This window comes from Dipodomys merriami, unplaced genomic scaffold (assembly GCF_024711535.1).
Source record: "Dipodomys merriami isolate MVZ:Mamm:240054 unplaced genomic scaffold, mDipMer1.0.p SCAF_5, whole genome shotgun sequence".
In the NCBI taxonomy this organism is placed as follows: Eukaryota; Metazoa; Chordata; class Mammalia; order Rodentia; family Heteromyidae; genus Dipodomys; species Dipodomys merriami.
Genome location: NW_027206068.1, coordinates 21,710,442 through 21,730,341, shown reverse-complemented (window position 1 = coordinate 21,730,341; position 19,900 = coordinate 21,710,442). Strand labels below are relative to the sequence as shown.

At 43.2% G+C, this 19,900-nt stretch overlaps 1 protein-coding gene across 1 annotated transcript; it reads left to right on the top strand.

The window, feature by feature from the left end:
• The first annotated feature begins 2,311 nt into the window (after nt 1–2,311).
• Lsmem1 (leucine rich single-pass membrane protein 1) lies at nt 2,312–19,336 on the top strand. Its single transcript, XM_069997258.1, has 4 exons — nt 2,312–2,334; nt 11,377–11,508; nt 12,793–12,921; nt 18,441–19,336. Exons 2-4 carry the CDS (start codon nt 11,382–11,384, stop codon nt 18,569–18,571), a joined length of 387 nt encoding a protein of 128 aa, XP_069853359.1. The 5' UTR covers nt 2,312–2,334; nt 11,377–11,381; the 3' UTR covers nt 18,572–19,336.
• Nucleotides 19,337–19,900: the final 564 nt, after the last annotated feature.

Genomic DNA, 19,900 nt, shown 5'->3' with positions numbered 1-19,900 from the left:
CTTGCCTCGCATTCATGAGGCCTGGGGTTTGATTCCTCACCACATAAATAGAAAAGGCCTTAAGTGGCACTGTGTCTCAAGTGGTAGAGCACTAGCCTTGAGCTGACGAGCTGAGGGCAGAGCCCAGGCCCAGAGTTCAGGCCCCACAACTGACAAAAACAACAAGCCTATGATATTTCCTTATGACTCAAAACTTCATGTGGCTTTTCAGGTACATAAGAGACAAGTTGAAATGGGCTTGTTTTGCTCCTAAGTGGTTCTTCAGAATGTTGTCCTTGCTAATGTATGTGTACTTGAATTCAGATTTCATCTGGCTTGTCTCCATGCCTTCATCTCTAAAGAAATTAATACTGCAAAAATTTGTAAGGTTACAAGGACAGGAAAAATGTAACAAAATGATAGCTAATGTGAATGTTCTAATTTTTCAGAGAAACGCAGTTTCTAAGTGCTTCTGATAAGATGATTCATTCTTCCTCTGTGAGTTGATTTTCAAGTATAAGTGAGGCCTAAGCAAATGACATTTCTGTTCCCCCTAAGTGGAGTGAGGTCCCTGAGGAAAATACTTGTAAAAGATTTTGTGCAGTGTGTGTTTCTGGATGAATAGTGTCCACGTTGACACAATGCAGTGCAGATCTGTTCAGAGCCTAACCCAGTATCCTCCAGCTCAACCTGGGATCTGGAGTCTGGCCTCATGTGGACGCAATTCTCATCATGGTAGTATCTAATCTACACCAGAGGGAAGAAGGAAGCTTATTTCCATATAAGCAAAAGACACTTCTGAGGATATGTGAAATCCACAGAAGAAAGCATTTGAAAAGGAAGGGAGGTTGATGAGGTACAACTGCACCTGCTCTGCAGTCTCCCTGTGCAATCACTTAGTAGCGACTTGGAAGCCCTAGGACCTGCTACCATTTTTTCAATCTTGAATGTTATCAAGATTGTGTTGAGGGTTGTTTGGAGGAAGGAAGTTATGTCATTGGGGGTGTGTTAGGATCCCCATCCCTTGCTCTCTGTCTTGTTTCTTGGCTGCCTGTGAGGTAAGAGCTCCTGCCATACACTCTACCGTGATGTTCTGTTCTACAGCCACAGAGGCAATGGGGCCAAGCAACTGAACTGAACACCTCTAAAACTGTTGGCTCAAACTTTTTAAACTCATCCTTGTGCTTGCAAGACTGGTGCTCTCCTACTTGAGCCATACCTCCCGTCCTGTTTTTCTATGGTGATTTTTTGAGACAGGGTATTGTTTCCTATCTGGACATGTGCCTGAATCATGATCTGGCTATTCTGGGCTGTCTAGTCACTGAGACCCGTAGTATGCCCCATATCTAGCTCTACTTGGTGGTGATAGTCTCATGGACTTTGCTCTCCAAACTGGCCTGGAACCCTGGCTTTCCAATCTTAGCCTCCCACATAACTTGGGATGACAGACACTGTGTCACCATACTGCGCTATAGATAATGGGTCTTGCAAGCTTTTCTGCCCAAGTGGGCAGCAAACATGATGCTTCTGCTATCAGCCTCTCAAGTAGCTAAGATTACAGGCATGAACTACCACTACATGACTTAATTGTTTAGGTAGGGTCTTGCTTTTTGCCTGAGCCAGGCTGGACTATGATTCTACTACTGTGTCTCCCACATAGCTGAGATGACTGGTGCACACCCCAATATCTGGCTTCTTTGTTGAGTGGGCTCTTAGTCTCCCAAGTACCGGGGAGCCTCTCTGTCCAGCTCTAATTCTTTTTTTCTTTGAACGTTGATTTGTCTCCGGTATTTTGTTGAGCACTGGAAGGTTGACTAATGTAACTCATCCTAGTTGTGACGTCACATCTGTTCTCCCTCCTTACTGCACTCCTCTGGTTGGTCCTCGTAGGTTAGTTGTCACAGGCAGCTCCAGAGTGCTGCAGGATATTTATTTATGGGAGCAGGCCATGGCAGAAACGCTGCATGTTAGGTGTCAGCTTACAGCACATTAGTCAAGTAAGGAGACTTAGCTTCAGTCTACCAGGAATCTTCTCAGCTACCAGTTGAATTAGGGCATGATTTTTTGTTTTGTTTTGCTTTTGTTTTGGTGGTGCTTTTAAAAGCATTGTTTCAGTAACATACTTACTAAGAAACTAAGTAGGTTCTTGGAAACTTACATTGCTTGGGTAAATTAACACCAGATGTTGACCACCAGTTTTGTGCTGGGGTATATGAGCCTCAGGAGAGTACTTGTGTGCTGCAGGAAGGCAGAGAAAGAACTACAGAAGTTGTAGAAAGGTTTGTTGTTGCTCCTGGATAACTGAGTTGTTGTTTTTTTCTCCTGGTATCTGAGCAGTCAAAAGCTCACATTTTTGTAAGTAATTTGCATGCTGGTTTTGTTTTTTTTTTTACTGAGACTATATTATGATTCTTGAGTTTGGGAAGTCTCTGTTGCATGTGTTCTGTGCTTCTGATTTCTGATAGAAATAAGGCATGGACTCGGAAATGGAATTAAAGAACAAATTACCATACCAAAATACCATAACTCCCCCAGTAATGCTTCTTATTAACTTTGAAGTAAGCCTGTTGTAACAGTTCTGGTTTGGTGCAGAGTAAATCAATGTGAGTTATTTTTTATAGTTTTCTTTTTTTAAACCAGTATCTTGGGTGAGAAAATTAAGCACAATGTGATTTTCCATAGATAACTATATTTGCCAGAATATTTAGGCAAATAGTTCCTAAATGATGAAAGAAAGATCAGCTGTCAGCAGGGATGGAAATCAGAGAGAAAGGAAATTACTTACAGGTTCAGATCAAGTTATTCGAAAGGGTCTGGCTAGAGGATTCCACTTTGCCAATCTTGCTGAATAAGCACATTTAGGAGGGAGGGTACAATCTTTGATGGATAGTTGCTAGTATCCCAGGTTTCATCAGCCCTGTTGGCTGTTCCCAGATGCCCTCATTTGGAGATGCCAAAGATAGCAGTCACTGGGGTGACAAACAGCTGTGGGTTCAAGTTTTTAAGCCATGTGATTTTGTATCCATTTACCAGCAGAGCCTTTACAAGCCATCTGCGAGCTCTTAGTGGCTACAAATCACATTCAACTCCATTTTCTCTGCTAGCTCCTTATTCCTCACTTGCCAATTGCCATTATGGGTATTATAGCAAACTGAAATAGATGCTGCTTACACTGGAACTTCACCAAGAAGAAGGAACTGTCAGAGTACTTGATAGCTAACTTGAGGTTGTTTTAGATTTTTGGGGGGTGGGGTGGGGGTCCAGGCCAATAATTAAGAGATTTTATTAGCTCTATGATTACTCTTAGTATTTTTGGTTTGTCTTTTTGGCTGAGATTTTCCTAGCTGGACCTCTGCTTTGTAAACAATGATTAAGCCTCAGTATGCAATTTAAGCAATAGCAATTACATTCTTGAAGGGGAAAAGAATGCTCAAGGATATTAAGTCAGAATCTAAAATTAACCATGCCATCAGTCACCAGGCCTAAAATAGAAGCAATGTTTGGAACAATGACCCATGATGTGACACATACAGCGTTTTGTTCCTGGTCAAATATTAGTGCTTGAAATACGTATAAATGGGTAATAAAATACAAAATACTTGTAGAAGGATGGTTTAGAAATCTAAGACCATGCCTCAGTCAGCACTTTGGGGCTTTGGTTTTATCTGCAAGTGGCTAAGATTTAATTCCCAAGGCACTTTTTATTCTAGTTGCTGCTGCTGCTATTTTTTGTTTGTTGGATTGATTTTAAGTTTAGTGTCATGTCCAGTCACTTCCTCCTGGCTGCTCCAGGAAGTGTAGTAGGAATCCAGCACTATCAATACCTACATTCCAGTAGTACCTCATCTAAAGCCTCTAGGGAATTGTGTGTTCTTCCTAGTTACAATTCCTGATGAAACTATAATGTGTTTTATAGTTTCAACTCTAGGGGGAAAAAGCTAAATGAGTTTATGACTTTTGAGGCTCATTTTCTCTTGACTAATGTTCTGGAAGCCCCTTTCTCACAAACCAGAAGCTTGTAGAGATATTAATGAGGAATTGCTGGGTTTAGGTGTTTAGTCAAAGGTACAATCACATCCCCAAATATGAATGCTCCTAACTCTATAGTTGTTTTCATTCTGTTGTTGGGTATGAAAGGAAAACTTAAAAAAGAAAAAAACTTTAAAAAGGGTAAATCTTGGTTGCCAGTGACTCAGACTTGTCACCACATCTACTCAGGAGGCTGAGATCTGAGGACCATGATTTGAAAGTCATGAGACTGTTATCTCAAAAAACAAAACAAAAAGTCATGAGACTGTTATCTCAAAAAACAAAACAAAAACCAAGCTGGAAACTATGAAACTGTGGCTTAAGTGGTAGAGTGTTAGCTTTAAACAAAAAAGTTCAGGGACAGCTCCTAGGCCCTGACCTCAAGCCCCAGAACCAGAGAAGTAAAACTTCATAAAACGATAAAATTACTGCATGGCCACAGGCATAATGTTTATTATATTAAGTACTGAAGTTCAAATAGATATTACATGAGCATTTTTGTACTCTGTCTTACTACTTTTGGAGTATTTATTATACTAACAGCATCAAATTCTTTTGAAAAACAGACTTTAAATCTTAAATATTTTAGGGACTCAGGGACTTTGGAACCTGGCATCCTGGATTTGAATATGATTGGTCTTTAGTCTTAGGTATTTTTAGTCTATTGGAGAAGTCAAAGACACAAGCAAAAACTGCAATCAAATACTGAGTCATTCTATTAAGAGAGATTTTGTAGAAGAACCAACAAAGGTACAAAGGAGAGACAGATTTGTTCTCCTTTGTTAGTGGTGGGGATATTTGCAATGGATTTAGAAAGCGGATAAGCAGGGCTTGTGAAAAGGAATGGTATATGAGGTAAGAGTCCGTGAGGAGCAAACAGCCCTGTTCAGCTCTGATATTGCCAAGTGCATGGTCCTAAGCAATTGCTTGCTGACCTTCAGCATCTTCATTTGTGGGAAGAATGAAAGTCAGACTAAAGCATATTTAAAATCCTTTCCAGGTGGGGCACTGTGGCTCACATTTATAATCCTAGCTACATAGGAGTCTGAGATCTGAGGATTTCAGTTCAAAGCCAGCCCTGGCTTTAGAGTCTGTAATTAGCCACCAAAAAGCCAGAAGTAGAGCTGTGGCTCACGTGGTAAAGCCTTGGGCATAAAAGTTCAGGGGCAGCACCTAAACCCTGATTTCAAGCCCCAGGACTGGCGCACACACAAACACACCCTTTCCAAACCAAATTCTGTATCACCACTAGAAACAGGCAGGTATCTGAAATCAGGCACATGAAAGAAGGCTTTTTTGCTCTTTAGAGCTTGTCTTCCTGAAGCCTTTTTTCACATAATTAAATGGCCACAGCTTTCTGTTGTGCTAGACATATTACTTTAGGCCTTTTCTTATGTCTTCTGTCTTTTCAGAGTTAAGCTGTGCTGTCATGAGAATATTTATTACCTTAAATGTAAACCTTAGTTTAATGGAAAACAGGTGAATGAGGCCTGGAGTCTACAGGCTTCTGTGGCATAACTTTGCTAAGGTTTTGTCCTGGAAACATAGCCAGCATCTAGTGGCTGGAGGATACCTTTGAGATTAAGAATCTTGCTACATGGAGTGCAAATGAAAAATTATGATTTTGGGTTAAAGCCTCATGTAATTAGTTACATTAATGATGTTTTCTTTATTCCAAACCTTGATTGCCACAGGCTGACTAACCTAACTTTGTACTTACATTTATACCTAGTCTTTATGTACAAGAGACTTGGGACATTTCACCAAAAAAAAAAAAAAAAAAAAAAAAAAGGGAAGAGAAAAATTATAAAAATCAAAGAAAAACAGACCCTGGGAAATGACCTGGAATTGAGAAACCTGAGGAGGTGGAAAGAGCACTATATGCAGATAAACAGAACATCACCTGGCCATCACAAGGATAATCTTATCACCCGGTATGATAAGGTTGTCTCACACATTCAACTCCAGGACTCCTAGCAAGCAAAGTTAGCAGATGAGCCATGCACATATGACCATATGAGATGATGCTAAGCCAAATGAACTCCAAGACATGGACACCAGATGTTTTTCTTTGTTGTTTGTTAATGTACTATGTGATTTCTTGTTTCTTTTGTGTGTTCTTCCCCTGTGGTATATCCCCTGTTGTCACTGTATTTGATTTTGATATCCTGGTACTGTATATACATTTATCTGAATTAGGGAAGGGAGGGGGTGTTGTGCCTAAGTCACAGGATGCCCACCAAGAAGACCACCAAGAGTCAGACTTTACAGCTGTTTTAAGGTTTTATTTAGACGGGCTGCAGCTTGGGCCTCGTCCTACACTCCGACACAGTGGAGCCTAGGAGGAGAGCCCCAAGCTAAAGATTTGCAAGGTTTATAAAGGCACACAACCAACCAGGTGTTTGGATTACCACCACATGTTGCTCTGCTAGACAGAATTTGCTGATCTTAGGTTTAATTTAAACCAACAAGTGGTCACTGCCTCAAAACTTTAACCCTTCCCCCCCTTGACTTATGGTCCTAAGACACAATCTTGTGGCTCCGGCCCCAAACTAAACTCCAACAGCTCTTGATCTTGACTAGTCCCTCTCTGACCTTAGCCATGTTGTCTTTTGCTATTCCTGAATGGTCAGTGTAAAAACAGCACTCTTCTCCTGGGCTAGCACAAAGTTCCTCTTGTACTGAGCAGCTTCCAGGAGTTCTGCAAATACTAATAACAATCAGTCCATTTTTCTTTTCTTGAGGCATATGTGGAGTGGTTGGGTAGGATGTTTGGAGACTTCCCTGTTTCCCCACGGATATCCAGGGCAAAGGGGTCAGCCAGTCTGGCATGCGAGCAGTGGCTCCAAGCAGCAATGCCGTCCACCTTAAGGGCAGTGGGTGTAGCCAGTAGCACCATGTAAGGTCCCTTCCACCGTGGTTCCAGAGATCTCAAGTTGTGCCTTCGAACAAACACCCAGTCCCCTGGTTTAAACGAATGGGGGTGGGGGTAGGAATAGAAGCAGAATCATATAATGCTTTTAGTTGAGGCCACATACTCTTATGCACCAGCTGTAAATAGTCAAGCTTACACAGAAATTCAGTATCATCCAAATCAGCAAGCAATTCAGTCTGAAGGCTAGGGATAATGGGTGGAGGGTGGCCATACATTATTTCAAAAGGAGTAAAGCCAAGCTTATAGGGTGAATGTCTTACTCTAAACAGGGCAAAAGGAAGGAGTGATACCCAGTCTGTGCCAGTCTCCAAAGCCAATTTAGTTAAGGTCTCTTTTAGAGTCCGATTCTTTCTTTCTACCTGCCCTGAACTCTGGGCTCCATAAGCACAGTGCAATTTCTAATCCATCCCCAGTGCCGCAGCTATTCCCTGACTTACTTTTTATATCCTTTTTTTTTTTTTTCCTTTTTTTTTTTTTTTTTTTTTTTGGTCGGTTGTGGGGCCTGAACTCTGGGCCTGGGCGCTGTCCCTCAGCTCTTCAGCTCAAGGCTAGCGCTCTACCACTTGAGCCACAGTGCCACTTCCGGCTTTTTTCTTTTTGCTTATGTGGTGCTGAGGAATCGAACCCAGGGCCTCAGGCATGCAAGGCAAGCGCTCTACCACTGAGCCACCTTCCCAGCCCCCCTGACTTACTTTTGAGACAAAGGCTGGTCCATGGTCTGACCCAATGGTGGATGGGAAGCCATACCTGGGTAGGATTTCTTCCAGGATCTTCTTAGCCATGACATTTGAGGTCTCATGCTTTGTTGGGTAGGCTTCAACCCATCCTGAAAAGGTGTCTACAAAAACTAGCAAATATTTATACTTCTCAATACACACCTGGCCTATCTCCACGGGGGCGAGCTCCTTTGGTAACCGGTTGATTAGGGGCATTGGTGAGCTGACAAGCTTTACAATTTTTAACAATGTCCTCAATGTTGATTTCCTTGCCTAATTTTTTACTTCTGAGTGTCGGAGCAAGTCCTGCATTCTTCGGGTTCCCATGTGCGAGACCTGATGGATTCTCTTAAGAATCCCCTTGCCCAATCTTTGTGGCAAGATAAGTTTCCCCTCACCAGTTTTCCACCAGTCTTTATTTTCTTCTCTGCCCCAGGGTTTATAGGCCATGGGAATTTTCTTTATCCACTCCAAGTTTAGTACTGAGGCTCAGGAGGCAAAGCTCATGGCCCTGGGTCTACTAGAGTCAGTACTTCCGCTCTGGGCTGGAGGGCCGCCTCCTTAGCTGCCTGATTTTCCAAGTTATTTCCTTTGGTTATAGAATCAGTTCCCTTTTGATGGCCAGGGCAGTGCATAATGGCAATATTTGATGGTTCCCATAAGGCCTGGATGAGGCTTAAAATTTCTTGTTTGTTTTTAATAGTCTTTCCCTCAGCTGTCAGCAGCCCCCTCTCTTGGTAAATGGCTCCAGGGACATGCACAGTGGCAAAAGCATACTGACTGTCCACGTAAATGTTAAGTCTCTTCCCTTTTCCCATCTGTAGGGCTTTGTTAGTGCCACTAGTTCTGCTCTTTGTGCAGACGTTCCCTGGGGGAGTGCTTCTGCCTGCACTATCTCAGTGTCCGTGGTGACTGTTGCGCCCATGTACCTTTTTCCATCTTGAATGAAACTGCTGCTGTCTGTGAACCAGGTATGCTCAGCATGCGATAGTGGCAAGTCCAACAAGTCTGGCCTCTTTTCCTTGGCCTGGTCTCTCTTTTCACGCTCAATTTCACATTCTCTGTCCTTCCTTTCCTGTCTTTGCTCCTCTGTCTCTCTCATTGTAAACCTTTTCTGCCTCAGCTACTAAATCTCTAATAGACTTTTCACCAAGTCTGTCTAGAGCCTGCAACTTTTGCTTTATGTCTGGTGCAGCTTGATTTATATAGGCAAACATAATCATCTGAGCCTACTCCTGGGTCTCAAGATACTGACTAAAAGCTTCCATGAGCCGCTCAAGATATGCTGCCAGACTTTCACTTCCTCCCTGTCTAATATCATAAACTTTGGTCATATTAGTAGGTCGGCTGCCTTGAGACCTGCCAACAGAGCCTGGCAGTAGACAAAGAGTCACTCCCTACCTTCAACCTTATTGTAGTCCCATGTTGGTTGGATTTCAGGAAAATAGGCAGCAATCAGGGCAGGATCTGTGATGGGCGCTCCTGTGGGGCCAGGGATATGTTTCCGTGATGCCTCTCAGATACGGTCTCTCTCTTCAGTGGTAAAAAGGACCTGCAAAAGCTGACTGCAATCATCCCAAGTGGGCTGATGAGTAAAGAGAATAGTTTCAAGCAAATGAATTAAATCCTGGGGTTTCTCAGAAAAGGGGGCATTTTGGGTGTGCCAATTGTATAGATTACTGGTAGAAAATGGCCAATATTGGAGTTGCTGTTGGCCATCTGCATCTACAGGATCTACGGTGCGTAAGGGAAAAACAGCTGCATTAGAAGGGGGGTTGATCCCACGGCATCGTAGAGTGACTGGCCACTCAGAAACTTAAGGGCAGGTGCTGAGGGTTCTATAGCTCCCTCCTCCTCTTGATCATTCTCAGGTTCTGCAAAAGGAACCTGGGAAGGGGAATATGGGGGAGGAAACATTTCTTCTTCCAAGTTATCTCCCTGAAAAACCAGGGGGTACCTTTTCTTTTTCTCTTTCTCAGTTTCTTTTTGTAAGCCTAGGGGGCTAGATGGAGTGGTGCTCATGGTTTCCAGTCCCGTCAGTCATACAGTCCAAGAAATAATAAACAGTACAAACAAGACACATGCAGGCCTTACAGTTACGAAGTGGAGATCTTCCGAATTCGTCTGCTGACTCCTGTCACGGCGGGTTCCACACCCACGCCCCACAGCAGGAGAGGACCCACAGTGGGCGAGTTGGGCTTCGGTTAGGAGGCCCTCTTGGTCAGTTCCGGCCCAACACCGAACTGACTTCCGCCCCACAATTCACACGGCAGGGTTCCAAAGGCCCCCCCATGCCCCACACAGCGGGGTTCCAAGGACCCTCCCGCCCCCCCCCCTCCACAAGAGGATCTCCCAGATCCTCCAGGGTTGCCCACTTCGACAACCCTCTACACAATACGAATCAGAGAGGCCATCCTCACAAAGGAAAACGAAAGTACAGACAGACAAACGACAGGACAAGACAAATTAACAAAAACAGCACTGTTTTACCTTTGGAGTCTGAGGTCCCAGGGGTCTTTGGGGGGATCCTGGGCAAGCCCCCACTAATATGTTGTTCCTAGGTCGCAGGACCCCCACCAAGAAGACCACCAAGAGTCATTCTTTACAGCTGTTTTAAGGTTTTATTTAGACGGGCTACAGTGGGGCCTCGTCCTACACTCAGACACAGTGGAGCCTAGGAGGAGAGCCCCAAGCTAAAGATTTGCAGGGTTTATAAAGGCACACAACCAACCAGGTGTTTGGATTGCCACCACGTGTTGCTCTGCTAGACAGAATTTGCTGATCTTAGGTTTAGTTTAAATAAGCAACAAGTGGTCACTGCCTCAAAACTTTAATTCTTCAGGGGAACAACAAAATGGTGAGACAAAGGACAGGGGCGGAAATGGGGGGGGCAATGCAATATGTTGGAAATGATCTGTACAACTTGGGGGGAGAGTTGGGGGGGAGGGAAAGTGGGAGAAAAATGAGGGAAGGGGTAACAAGTTTGACAAGAAATTTACTTATTACTTATGTAACTGTAACCCCTCTGTACATTAACTTGACAAAAAAAATAGAACAATAAAAAATTTTGCAAAATTGCCTGCCAAAGGAAATACTTTCTTCTGGATGGCAAAGCTTTTCTAGACCACGAACACTGTGCTTGTGGATCTTTTTCTGCCTGTCCAGCTTCCTGCTGCCCTGCATTCTAGACATGTCTCCATTTTTTCCTTCCTTCCTTCCTTCCTTCCTTCCTTCCTTCCTTCCTTCCTTCCTTTTTTCCTTCCTTCCTTCCTTCCTTCCTTCCTTCTTTCTTTTCCTCCCCCCTCCCTCCCTCTCTCCTTCCTTCCTTTCTTCTTTCTTTCTTTCTTCCTTCCTTCTTTCCTTCCTTCCTTCCTTCCTTCCTTCCTTCCTTCCTTCCTTCCTTCCTTCCTTCCTTTCTTTCTTTCCTTCTTTCCTTCTTTCTTTCTCTTTCTGCTGGTCCTGCCTGGGGCTTGAACTCAGTGCCCAAGCACTATCCATGAGCTTTTGTGCTCAAGGCTTTCTCTCTACCACTTGAACCACAGTTCCACTTCTAGCTTTTTTGGTAGTTAATTGGAGATGAGTCTCATGGGCTTTCCTGCGCTGGGTGGCTTTGAACCATGAACCTCATATTTTAGCCTCCTGAGTAGTGAGGATTACAGGTATAAGCCACCAGCACTCAGCAAGCCTTTGATGTTTAATGTCAGTGTTTTCTTCCAGGAACAATGAACCATTCTGTCCAGGACACTGCCTCTCAGGGTGTGCATGAAGATGGAAAGCTCTATGTTGTGGATTCCATAAATGACTTAAACAAATTAAACCTTTGTCCTGCCGGATCCCAGCAGCTGTTCCGTATGTGTGCCTGGATTGGCTTGCTTACCATTTCTAGGTTCAGACTGCCTAAAAGTAGCAAAGGCTAATGTGGATATATGGGGGTTGGGAGGGAGAACAGGGCACTGAGGATGCTCTTGGGCAAAGATACAAACTGCATTTTCTACTTATAAATTACCCAATTAAAGGATATGTGCAGGGAAGGATACTCAAACAAAAATTTATTGAAAGCAAAATGTGTATTAAAGTTAGAGCTGTCTGAGCTCCTTTGTTAGTTTGAACACTGGCATTTAGACCTAGGTGTAATTGTCCAATAGTCATTTGCTTTATAAAGACATTAATTTCAATTTCATATTTCATATTTGCTCCAATTCATATTTGTCACCCCATACTAAAATCCTTTCTCAGCTATTGCTCTTTTTTTTTTTTTTAAAGTTTTTCACATTTTTATTAGTGTCAGTCACTCATACCAAATGATTTTATTTTGACATGCCCCTAGAAGCATACAATGTACCCTGGTCAGATTCGTCCCCTCTGTCACTGTTCTTTACCACCAAAAGCCCTTTTCCCAAAGCAACCTCAGCAACCTTCCCTTCATCGGTCCATTTTCACAAGTGTACATAGTATTCTGGCCACATTCATCCTTCTTCACCCTTTCCATTTAGCTTCCACACTCCCATTAGTACACTCATCCCAGACAGGACCTATGTTTTACATTCCTGTCATTCACTCTTTTTAGCCTCAAAGGAGGTTTACTGTGGTGCTTCACACAGTATTTTAATTGGATTGACCCCTCACTTACTCTCACTTGCCCTTTCCCCACTACCCTCTGTTATTCACCCCAGAGTGCTCTATCTTCTTACCCATAGGAGGTGTTCCACATGGAGCTCTGCTTACTGTGGGGGAAGGGAATGTCTTTGGAAGAGGGGCAACAGAGCCTCCATCTTTCCTAACCTTCCCTTCTTTATTCCCTTCCTAAGGAACCATTTATATTCTTACCCATGTTGGTATTCCAATTCACATTTACTTTATAGCTAACACAGTCTTCAGGAATTTTCCAAACAAGTCCAAGGAGATAGCTTAAGCCCACTCATTCTTTGAATACCAATGTAGAAGAAGGTAAACAATGCCAAAAATTACTCCAGGCCAAAGACATTCCTAGTACATAAGTCACTTTCCAGGGTCATTAGGGGGAAAATGGCAGTATTATTTATCACTCAGCTCTCTAAAAGTGGGCCACTCTTATTTTCTGTTGCCAAGTTGTATGCTGAGGACTTTTTGTCATGTTTTCTTTGCTTCCTTTAGCGCTGGAGGAGAAAATCCCAGACCTTGGCATGAACTCTGGAAATGGAAGCCGGAGTCTGTTTTTCATGGGGTTGCTCATTGTGCTGATTGTCAGCCTGGCGCTGGTGTTCTTTGTGATCTTTCTAATAAGTAAGTACCCCCTCCAAAGCTGTTCCTCATAAACAATGTTTAAGGGACATTGTTCCTGGAATGAGTCAGGCTATCCCAGAACTTCTATGGAAAGTCAGAGGGAGAAGAATCACTTTGAATGAACCCTGCCGTTCTAGGATAGGATGACAGGGACCAGCCCACAGCCTAAGTCCACGGTCCCAGATCATCACAAGCACCTATGGTAAGTATTATATCCTGGATCCAAAAGAGACTCCAAGACACCCAGTTAAAGAGCTAGGAACTTGATGACAAGGTAGGATGGATTTTTATAGGGGTAAGTTACATAGAGTTACATAGACGAGCTATGCAAGGCAGGTTTGGCACATTTTCATTGGTTATAGTTATATGACCTTTAAATTCATTTGCTTTCTATGGTATATATCATATGTAATAGTTCGCAATAGGCCACCCACAGTGGGACCACTCGGTGGTGGTCTTCAATTGGTGGACAGTGGTGATGTCACCTTCGGGCTCAGGACCCTGTTAGTGAGGCAAGCAAGCAAGGTTACAGAAGCAAAACGTAGCAAAAATGTAGCCTAGAGTCACAGGAGCATAGGCAAAATGTGATCTTGACTTGGTCAGCATGACCAATGCTATCAATGCTTTTGACACTATTACAGAAATGATCTTTAATATAAGCTGCTGACTAATACAGCAGCTCAGTGCAGCTGGTGATAAGCCTCAAGGTTGTCAGTAGCCTTCTGCAAAGCTGCCAGCTTGGTAAACTTGAGTGAGGGAGACATGTTCTTTTGCTTTTTAGCAAGGATGGAGAAGGGGCAAAGGCTGACTACTGGTCAGCCTTTGTCTGGGGATTTTCTTTACCAAGAGGTTTTTGCCCTTTATCGGTAATTTTGTTCTGTTTTCTGATTTCACCTTTTTGTTCTCATGGATATCCTTCTTTTCCAAGGAAAAGGGGGTTCAGGGGAGAGAGTAAATTTCCAACAGCAGGAGGGACTGAGGCCAGACAATAGGAGGGAGTTTCTGCAGTGAATAGCAACTCATATTACATTAAGTATTTATAGGACACTTTAACTCTTTATTGGGAGTCCCTTGCTGTCAAATGGTAAGCTACTTATTCTAGTGAATCCTTGGTTTTCTTTATTCAGTATATAGGATTCTCCATGCTCTTCAGGTCTAGACCAGGGAGTCATAGTCAGATTTCAAGCTCCCTCTCAGCTTCTTGCCTGTATGACACAGTCCAGGCCAGTGTCCTGCTCCTGAGAGAGCCTGACTTATCTGCTCTGAGAATATTATACCCACGAGTGGTAGCATGGGCATTTTAACAGGAGCAAGTTGCCCTAGAGACATCCTGGCAAACAGTGTCACCTCCTCTTTGCCCCGGATGCCATCTTGTCCATCTTTGGGATACTGTCTCTTCCTTGCACATAGCTCTCACCCACAGAGCCCTCTAGTTTTCTCTTTCAGCTCATCCCTGTATATTTTATTATTATTATTATTGTGAAAATTTGGTACAGAGGGGTTACAATTACATGGGCAAGGTAATGAGTACATTTCTTATCCAGCATTGTTGCCTCCTCCTTTGTTTCCCTTTCCCATCCCTTCCCATCCACCCCCACCCCCCCCCCGCTAACTCCCACCCCTACTCCCCCCTTCTTCACTCCCCCTCCCCCCGCCAAAGTTGTAAAGTTCGTTTTCCGACATAATGTCTTGTACATCTCATTGTTGCAGTGGGTCCACCTGTATCCCTATTTAAACAATTTGTTTTTTTCCTCCCCCTCCACAAATTATACCGACATCAAATATGCCCCATTTGTTAGGAAATGGAAAGACTTGGAAAAAATTACATTAAGTGAAGTAAGCCAGGCCCAAAGAAACATAGGTCCCATGGTTTCCCTTATTTGCAATAACTAGTGTATGTCTGAGACAAGCAAAAATGGTCAGATAAGTTGATGTTAGGCGAAATCAACCCCAAGATAGGGAATCAAATGATTTTTCTTTCTTGCGCTTGTTTCTAACATATTCATAACCCCTGTATACTTTTATCTGGAATTATTTCCACTCTCTCAGGCCATGTCAGAAGGCAAGAAAGCTGTGGGGGTGGGGTGGGGGTGGTCATCTGAGACATCTTTTGCCTGGGGCTCTCACCCTGTCCTTTTTTCTGTCCTCTTATGCTTGTAGCTCTCAACAGTTCTAAATGACAAGTATAGCTTGTAGCTCTGGAAAATCTCTCATTTAAGTTCACCCAGGAGCAGAGGAGTTGGAAGCCAAGATGAGATGGGGCTAGAGTGCATGGTCCTTATCTTGGTGGTCCTAAAGTTTGAATTCAGAGCCTCATGCCTGCTAGGCAGGTGCTCTACCACTTGAGGCACACCTCTAGTCCTTTCATTACTTTTCTCTCGCCCATTCATTGAATGCTTTTTTGCACTTAGAAGCTAACATGTGAATTATCCTTACAGTAATTGTAAACCTTCAAGGCCAGGAAGAGTACATGGGCTGTTATTCTGAGATGTTATGGCAACATAAGTCAGTGTTCTGCCCTTTGCTATACTTGCATGAGCCATTATGGCTCAGTTAAACGAATCAGAAATTGTAACCCAAATGGAGTCCTCTCTTCAGAGACATGTGTAGCATGATTAAAGAAAATGATAATAACAAATATATTAATGTTTCCTCAACTCACAGTACTGTGCCAAGCACTCAATGTCTGGTTGGTTGCTCAAAACCTTCTAACAGCTGTCTAGAGCAGATCCATTATTATTATTCTGGTTTACTAATAATGAACGCTTAATATGCACAGGGTCACATAGCTAGTAAGTTCCTAGTCAGGGCTCCAACACTGCTGGACATCAAATACCATGCACTTAGATCAGCATTATTTTATTCCTCTAAATGCAATAGATTTATTTTGTGTTTTACTTTATTTTGCTGTATTTTATTTACTGTATTTGCCTTGAGTGTTTTATACTGAGGACAAAGTTTCATATCAAACAGATGACTAGAGAAGAGTATCAGTTGTTGGGCACAGTAGCTCATCCCTGTAATCCAAATTTGTTGGGAGGCAGAGATTGAGGAGACTGTGGTTCAAGAAAGTAAGCAAGAGTCCATTACAAAATCAAGCTGGGGGACTGGAAAGGTGGCTCAGTGATAGAACACATGCCTTGCATGCACGAGGCCCTGGGTTCGATTCCTCAGCACCACATAAGCAGAAAAAAAAAAAGCCAAAAGTGGCACTGGGGCTCAAGTGGTAGAGCGCTAGCCTTGAGCTGAAGAGCTGAGGGACAGCGCCCAGGCCCAGAGTTCAGGACCCATGACCAACAATACAAACAAACAAACAAACAAAATCAAGCTGGGTATAATTCCATCTACAAAGGAGTTGTAGACCCCAGACAAAAGTGAGCCTTTATCTAACAACAACAACAACAACAACAATAACAACAACAACTAAAGGAAAAAGGATTAGGTGGGTGTGTGATTCAAGTGGTAGAGTACGTGTTTAGCGAGCACAAAACACTCAATTTAAACCCAGGACTGCCAAAAATAAAGAAAAAAAGAAGAATGTCTTTACTGTATAATTTTCTCTGTCAGACATATTAAACTCACTTTAAGTGAGTTTGTCCCTCAACATGGTGAGTTTACCCTATAGGATGGTCTCTGATATTCTTATTTTACTCAGGAAAGACTTAAGGAGACTTTATCTGTCCATCAGAGGCAGAGCTGTGGTCCCCTGGCATGAGACTCAGGAGCTGTGGAGCACTCCACTGTGTATGTGGGAATGAGAACAAATCTCTTTTTGGTTTTCAGATAAGCCTGAATCCAGCCTAAGACCAGAGTTGCCACAAATATCTTCAATTAACTTGATCTGTGCTCAATTTTAACAGGGGGGCCATTTTGCTCTTGGTGGTGATCACAGCAAAAATATATCATCTTAATTAAAGTGTGTAGACTTCTACTCTTTCTAAGTCTGGCATTTTTACACAAGAGAAATAAGACTACACTGTTGATGCTCTCAGGAAACGGGCAGGCCTTGTGCTTTGGTCATAGTCAGAACCATCATGCAAATGATGAATAATGAGTGAAAATAGACTGCTTCCTGTGTTAATCTGCCTCTGCTGACAGTTTCAGACCAGTGGTTTATTCCACAGAGCACTAGTTCCAGGGAAGTCAAGTGTTTCTTTGAAGAAAAGGGCTCTGGGGTTCAAATAAGTGGGAACTATTGGTCTAGGCAATGTTTCAGGTCTTTTGTTACTTCTTGAGAATCCCCAAGGATAGGTAAGTACACAATTGTGGCGTAACATCTTTGTACATGGAAACCGCCCCCTTCCTCCTGCCCCTCCCACCTGGAAATTTGTTTTAGAAGCAGTGTACTGTGGAATAGACTTAGGCAAACATGGTTGTCATTTTCTTCTGGGTTTTGACCAATGTGGTAGAATTATAAAAAAGAAACATTTCCTGAAGCTGGTGACTTGCACATAGCTACACTGGAGGCTGAGATTAAGGTTCAAAGCCAGTCTTGAGACTCTTATCTCCAAGTAACCAGCAAAAAGCCAGAAGTGGACATATGGCTCAAATGGTAGAGCACCAGCTTAGATAGATTTTAAAAAAAAGAGCCAAGTATAAGCACGAGTTCAAACCCCAGTTCTAGCACACACACCCCCACCAGCCCACCAGAAGAGAGAAATGTTATGTATTTACGTCAGTATTATTCTTTTATCTAAGAAATACATAGAATCTGTGTGGCTTAGCAGCACAGTTAGTTAGCATTCTGCTCTCGTGTCTTAGAGCACATTTCATCCAACATAATTTTAGACATGAGAGAGAAGTAACCACTGTGAAGTCAACTTATCCTAAGACCTTGAGGTGAAATTTTAATATTTTCTATGTTCGTTTATCTGCTAGTCCCAGTGACAAGTTCTTAGCACCATAGGTCTGAAAGGTATCTTTGAAAAAAAATCGCCTGAAATGGATATCAGGAGTTCAAAGATATAGTACTGATTTTGTGCCACATTTCTTGGAAATCTGTGAGATATAGACCACCAAGGGTTCCATTCCTTCCTGCACTGCCCTGCACAGAGTCCAGTGTGGAGAACAATGTGCTGTATTCGGAGGAGTGGTCTGAAAAGAATTATTACACATTCATTGTGGGCTGATGATTCACAACCAGCAGACACTTCAAAATAGATTGAGACCCAAACAAATGTCACTCCCTAAATGATGGGAATAATAAGACAATAGATCAGTTACTTCTGGGAAGAAGTCAGACACACTGGGAATGGCTTTAGTTGCTTCCAGTGAGATCCTTCTTGGCAAGAATTTATCTGGAGTTGCCAAAAGTGAGCTAGCTTGGAAACCAGAGGCTGTGGATAGCATTCACTTACTAGAAAACTTAGTCTTCATCAGTGTCTCTCCTGGCTTCTAGGAGCCTTGTATTCCAGAACAGAGGTTTCACACTCAGCTGAGCGCACACAATCAAGGGCTCTGACCACCTTAGTAGAGTATACCAGAAATAGGTGTCACATGATCTGTTTTCCATTTTGCAGTTCAAACTGGAACCAGGATGGATGATGTGTCAAGAAGACTAACAGCAGAGGGAAAGGACATAGATGATCTTAAGAAAATCAACAACATGATCGTACAGCGACTCGACCAACTGGATTCTGAGCAGAACTGAAGAAAGCATTGTCCAAGAGCAGCTGCTCACAGCTGGAGCTGCTCCTTCCTAAGAGTGCCGGAGGTTAGGAACTGAGAAAGTACACAAAAGTGTGCACCAGGCAACAGATGATCTGGTTAACAAAATCAGCTGGGTTAGGATGTGAGCAGCGTCATGACGGTGGATTTGGAGATACAGCTGGGAAGGGGCAAACTTGATTCTCCTTGTCTGGTGGCTTCAGCTATGTGGGTGTTAGGATAGGCAGCCAGCACGGAGGAGTTATTGACAGAAGTCCAGAGAATTCAGCGGTGCCCATAGAACTTCTCTTACAAAGGAGCTTGGTTGAGAGCAAGTTCACCGCGAATGGGGTGCATAACATGTCTCATAACTTGCAACAGTTTCCTATGTAAGCCTGAGGAACTCATTGAAATAATGTGTGGAAGGGAACCATGGGGACTCCTCTTTTTCAAAGACATTCTTCTGCTCAGCTGAATAAGCTTTTACTCTATTTGCCAGGGTCAGTGTGATAGGTGAGTTGTAGAGAAGTTGCTATCTGGTGATTGCTGGGGAGGACAGGAGTAATAGTTATGTGTGCCACCTTGAGGCTGGGCGACAACAGAGTAAGCCTAGCTAATTCCATTGTTTACTAAGCGCTTAGTGATGCCGTGGAGGAGCTCATGAAAGAATGGAAGATAGAAGATTCAGATCTCGGGATCCTGTTCATTCATTTGAAGGAAATCTGATACAGTTGTGGTCTTTGCTCAACCATAGCAAACAATTGTTTACCTGGAGTATGTCCCTCCAGTCTTGCTTTAGCACAAAGTGTAAGGCACATGGCATATGACATAAGCTACTGTGCAAAATAAATGGTTTAAAAGCATATGAGTCATAGATCGTGTTTTATTTTCTAGGTTACTACTGGGCAAGTCAACTGAAGAATGTGTAGCAGTTCTTTCATTTGGGGTGATTCAAAATCATGGGGCATGTCTAGACCTCCTCAGTCTCACGTGGTTGAAGCTCGAGTTCAAGGCTCCAGGCACCCTTTCTGAAGGGCAGCAGAAGTGTGAACCAGCCCCTGGGTGCTGAGAGCCTGAAGGACTTGGGCTTGTTTCCCCAGGAAACGCTGGGATGATCAGCCTGAGAAACAGTGCTGCTGGGGGCCCTGCCAAACTATGTGGCTGTGCATCAGAATTTCCTTCCCTCTCCCCCCATTAAATCACAATCATCAAATCTTTGTTTTGAGTGGGGACCTCCTCCCTCAAATGTGCAGAGGGGTTCTTGTCATATAAGTCAGGTAAAGAGTACATTTTTTTGGAACAATGTCACCCCTTCCTTTTCGCTCTCTCCCAG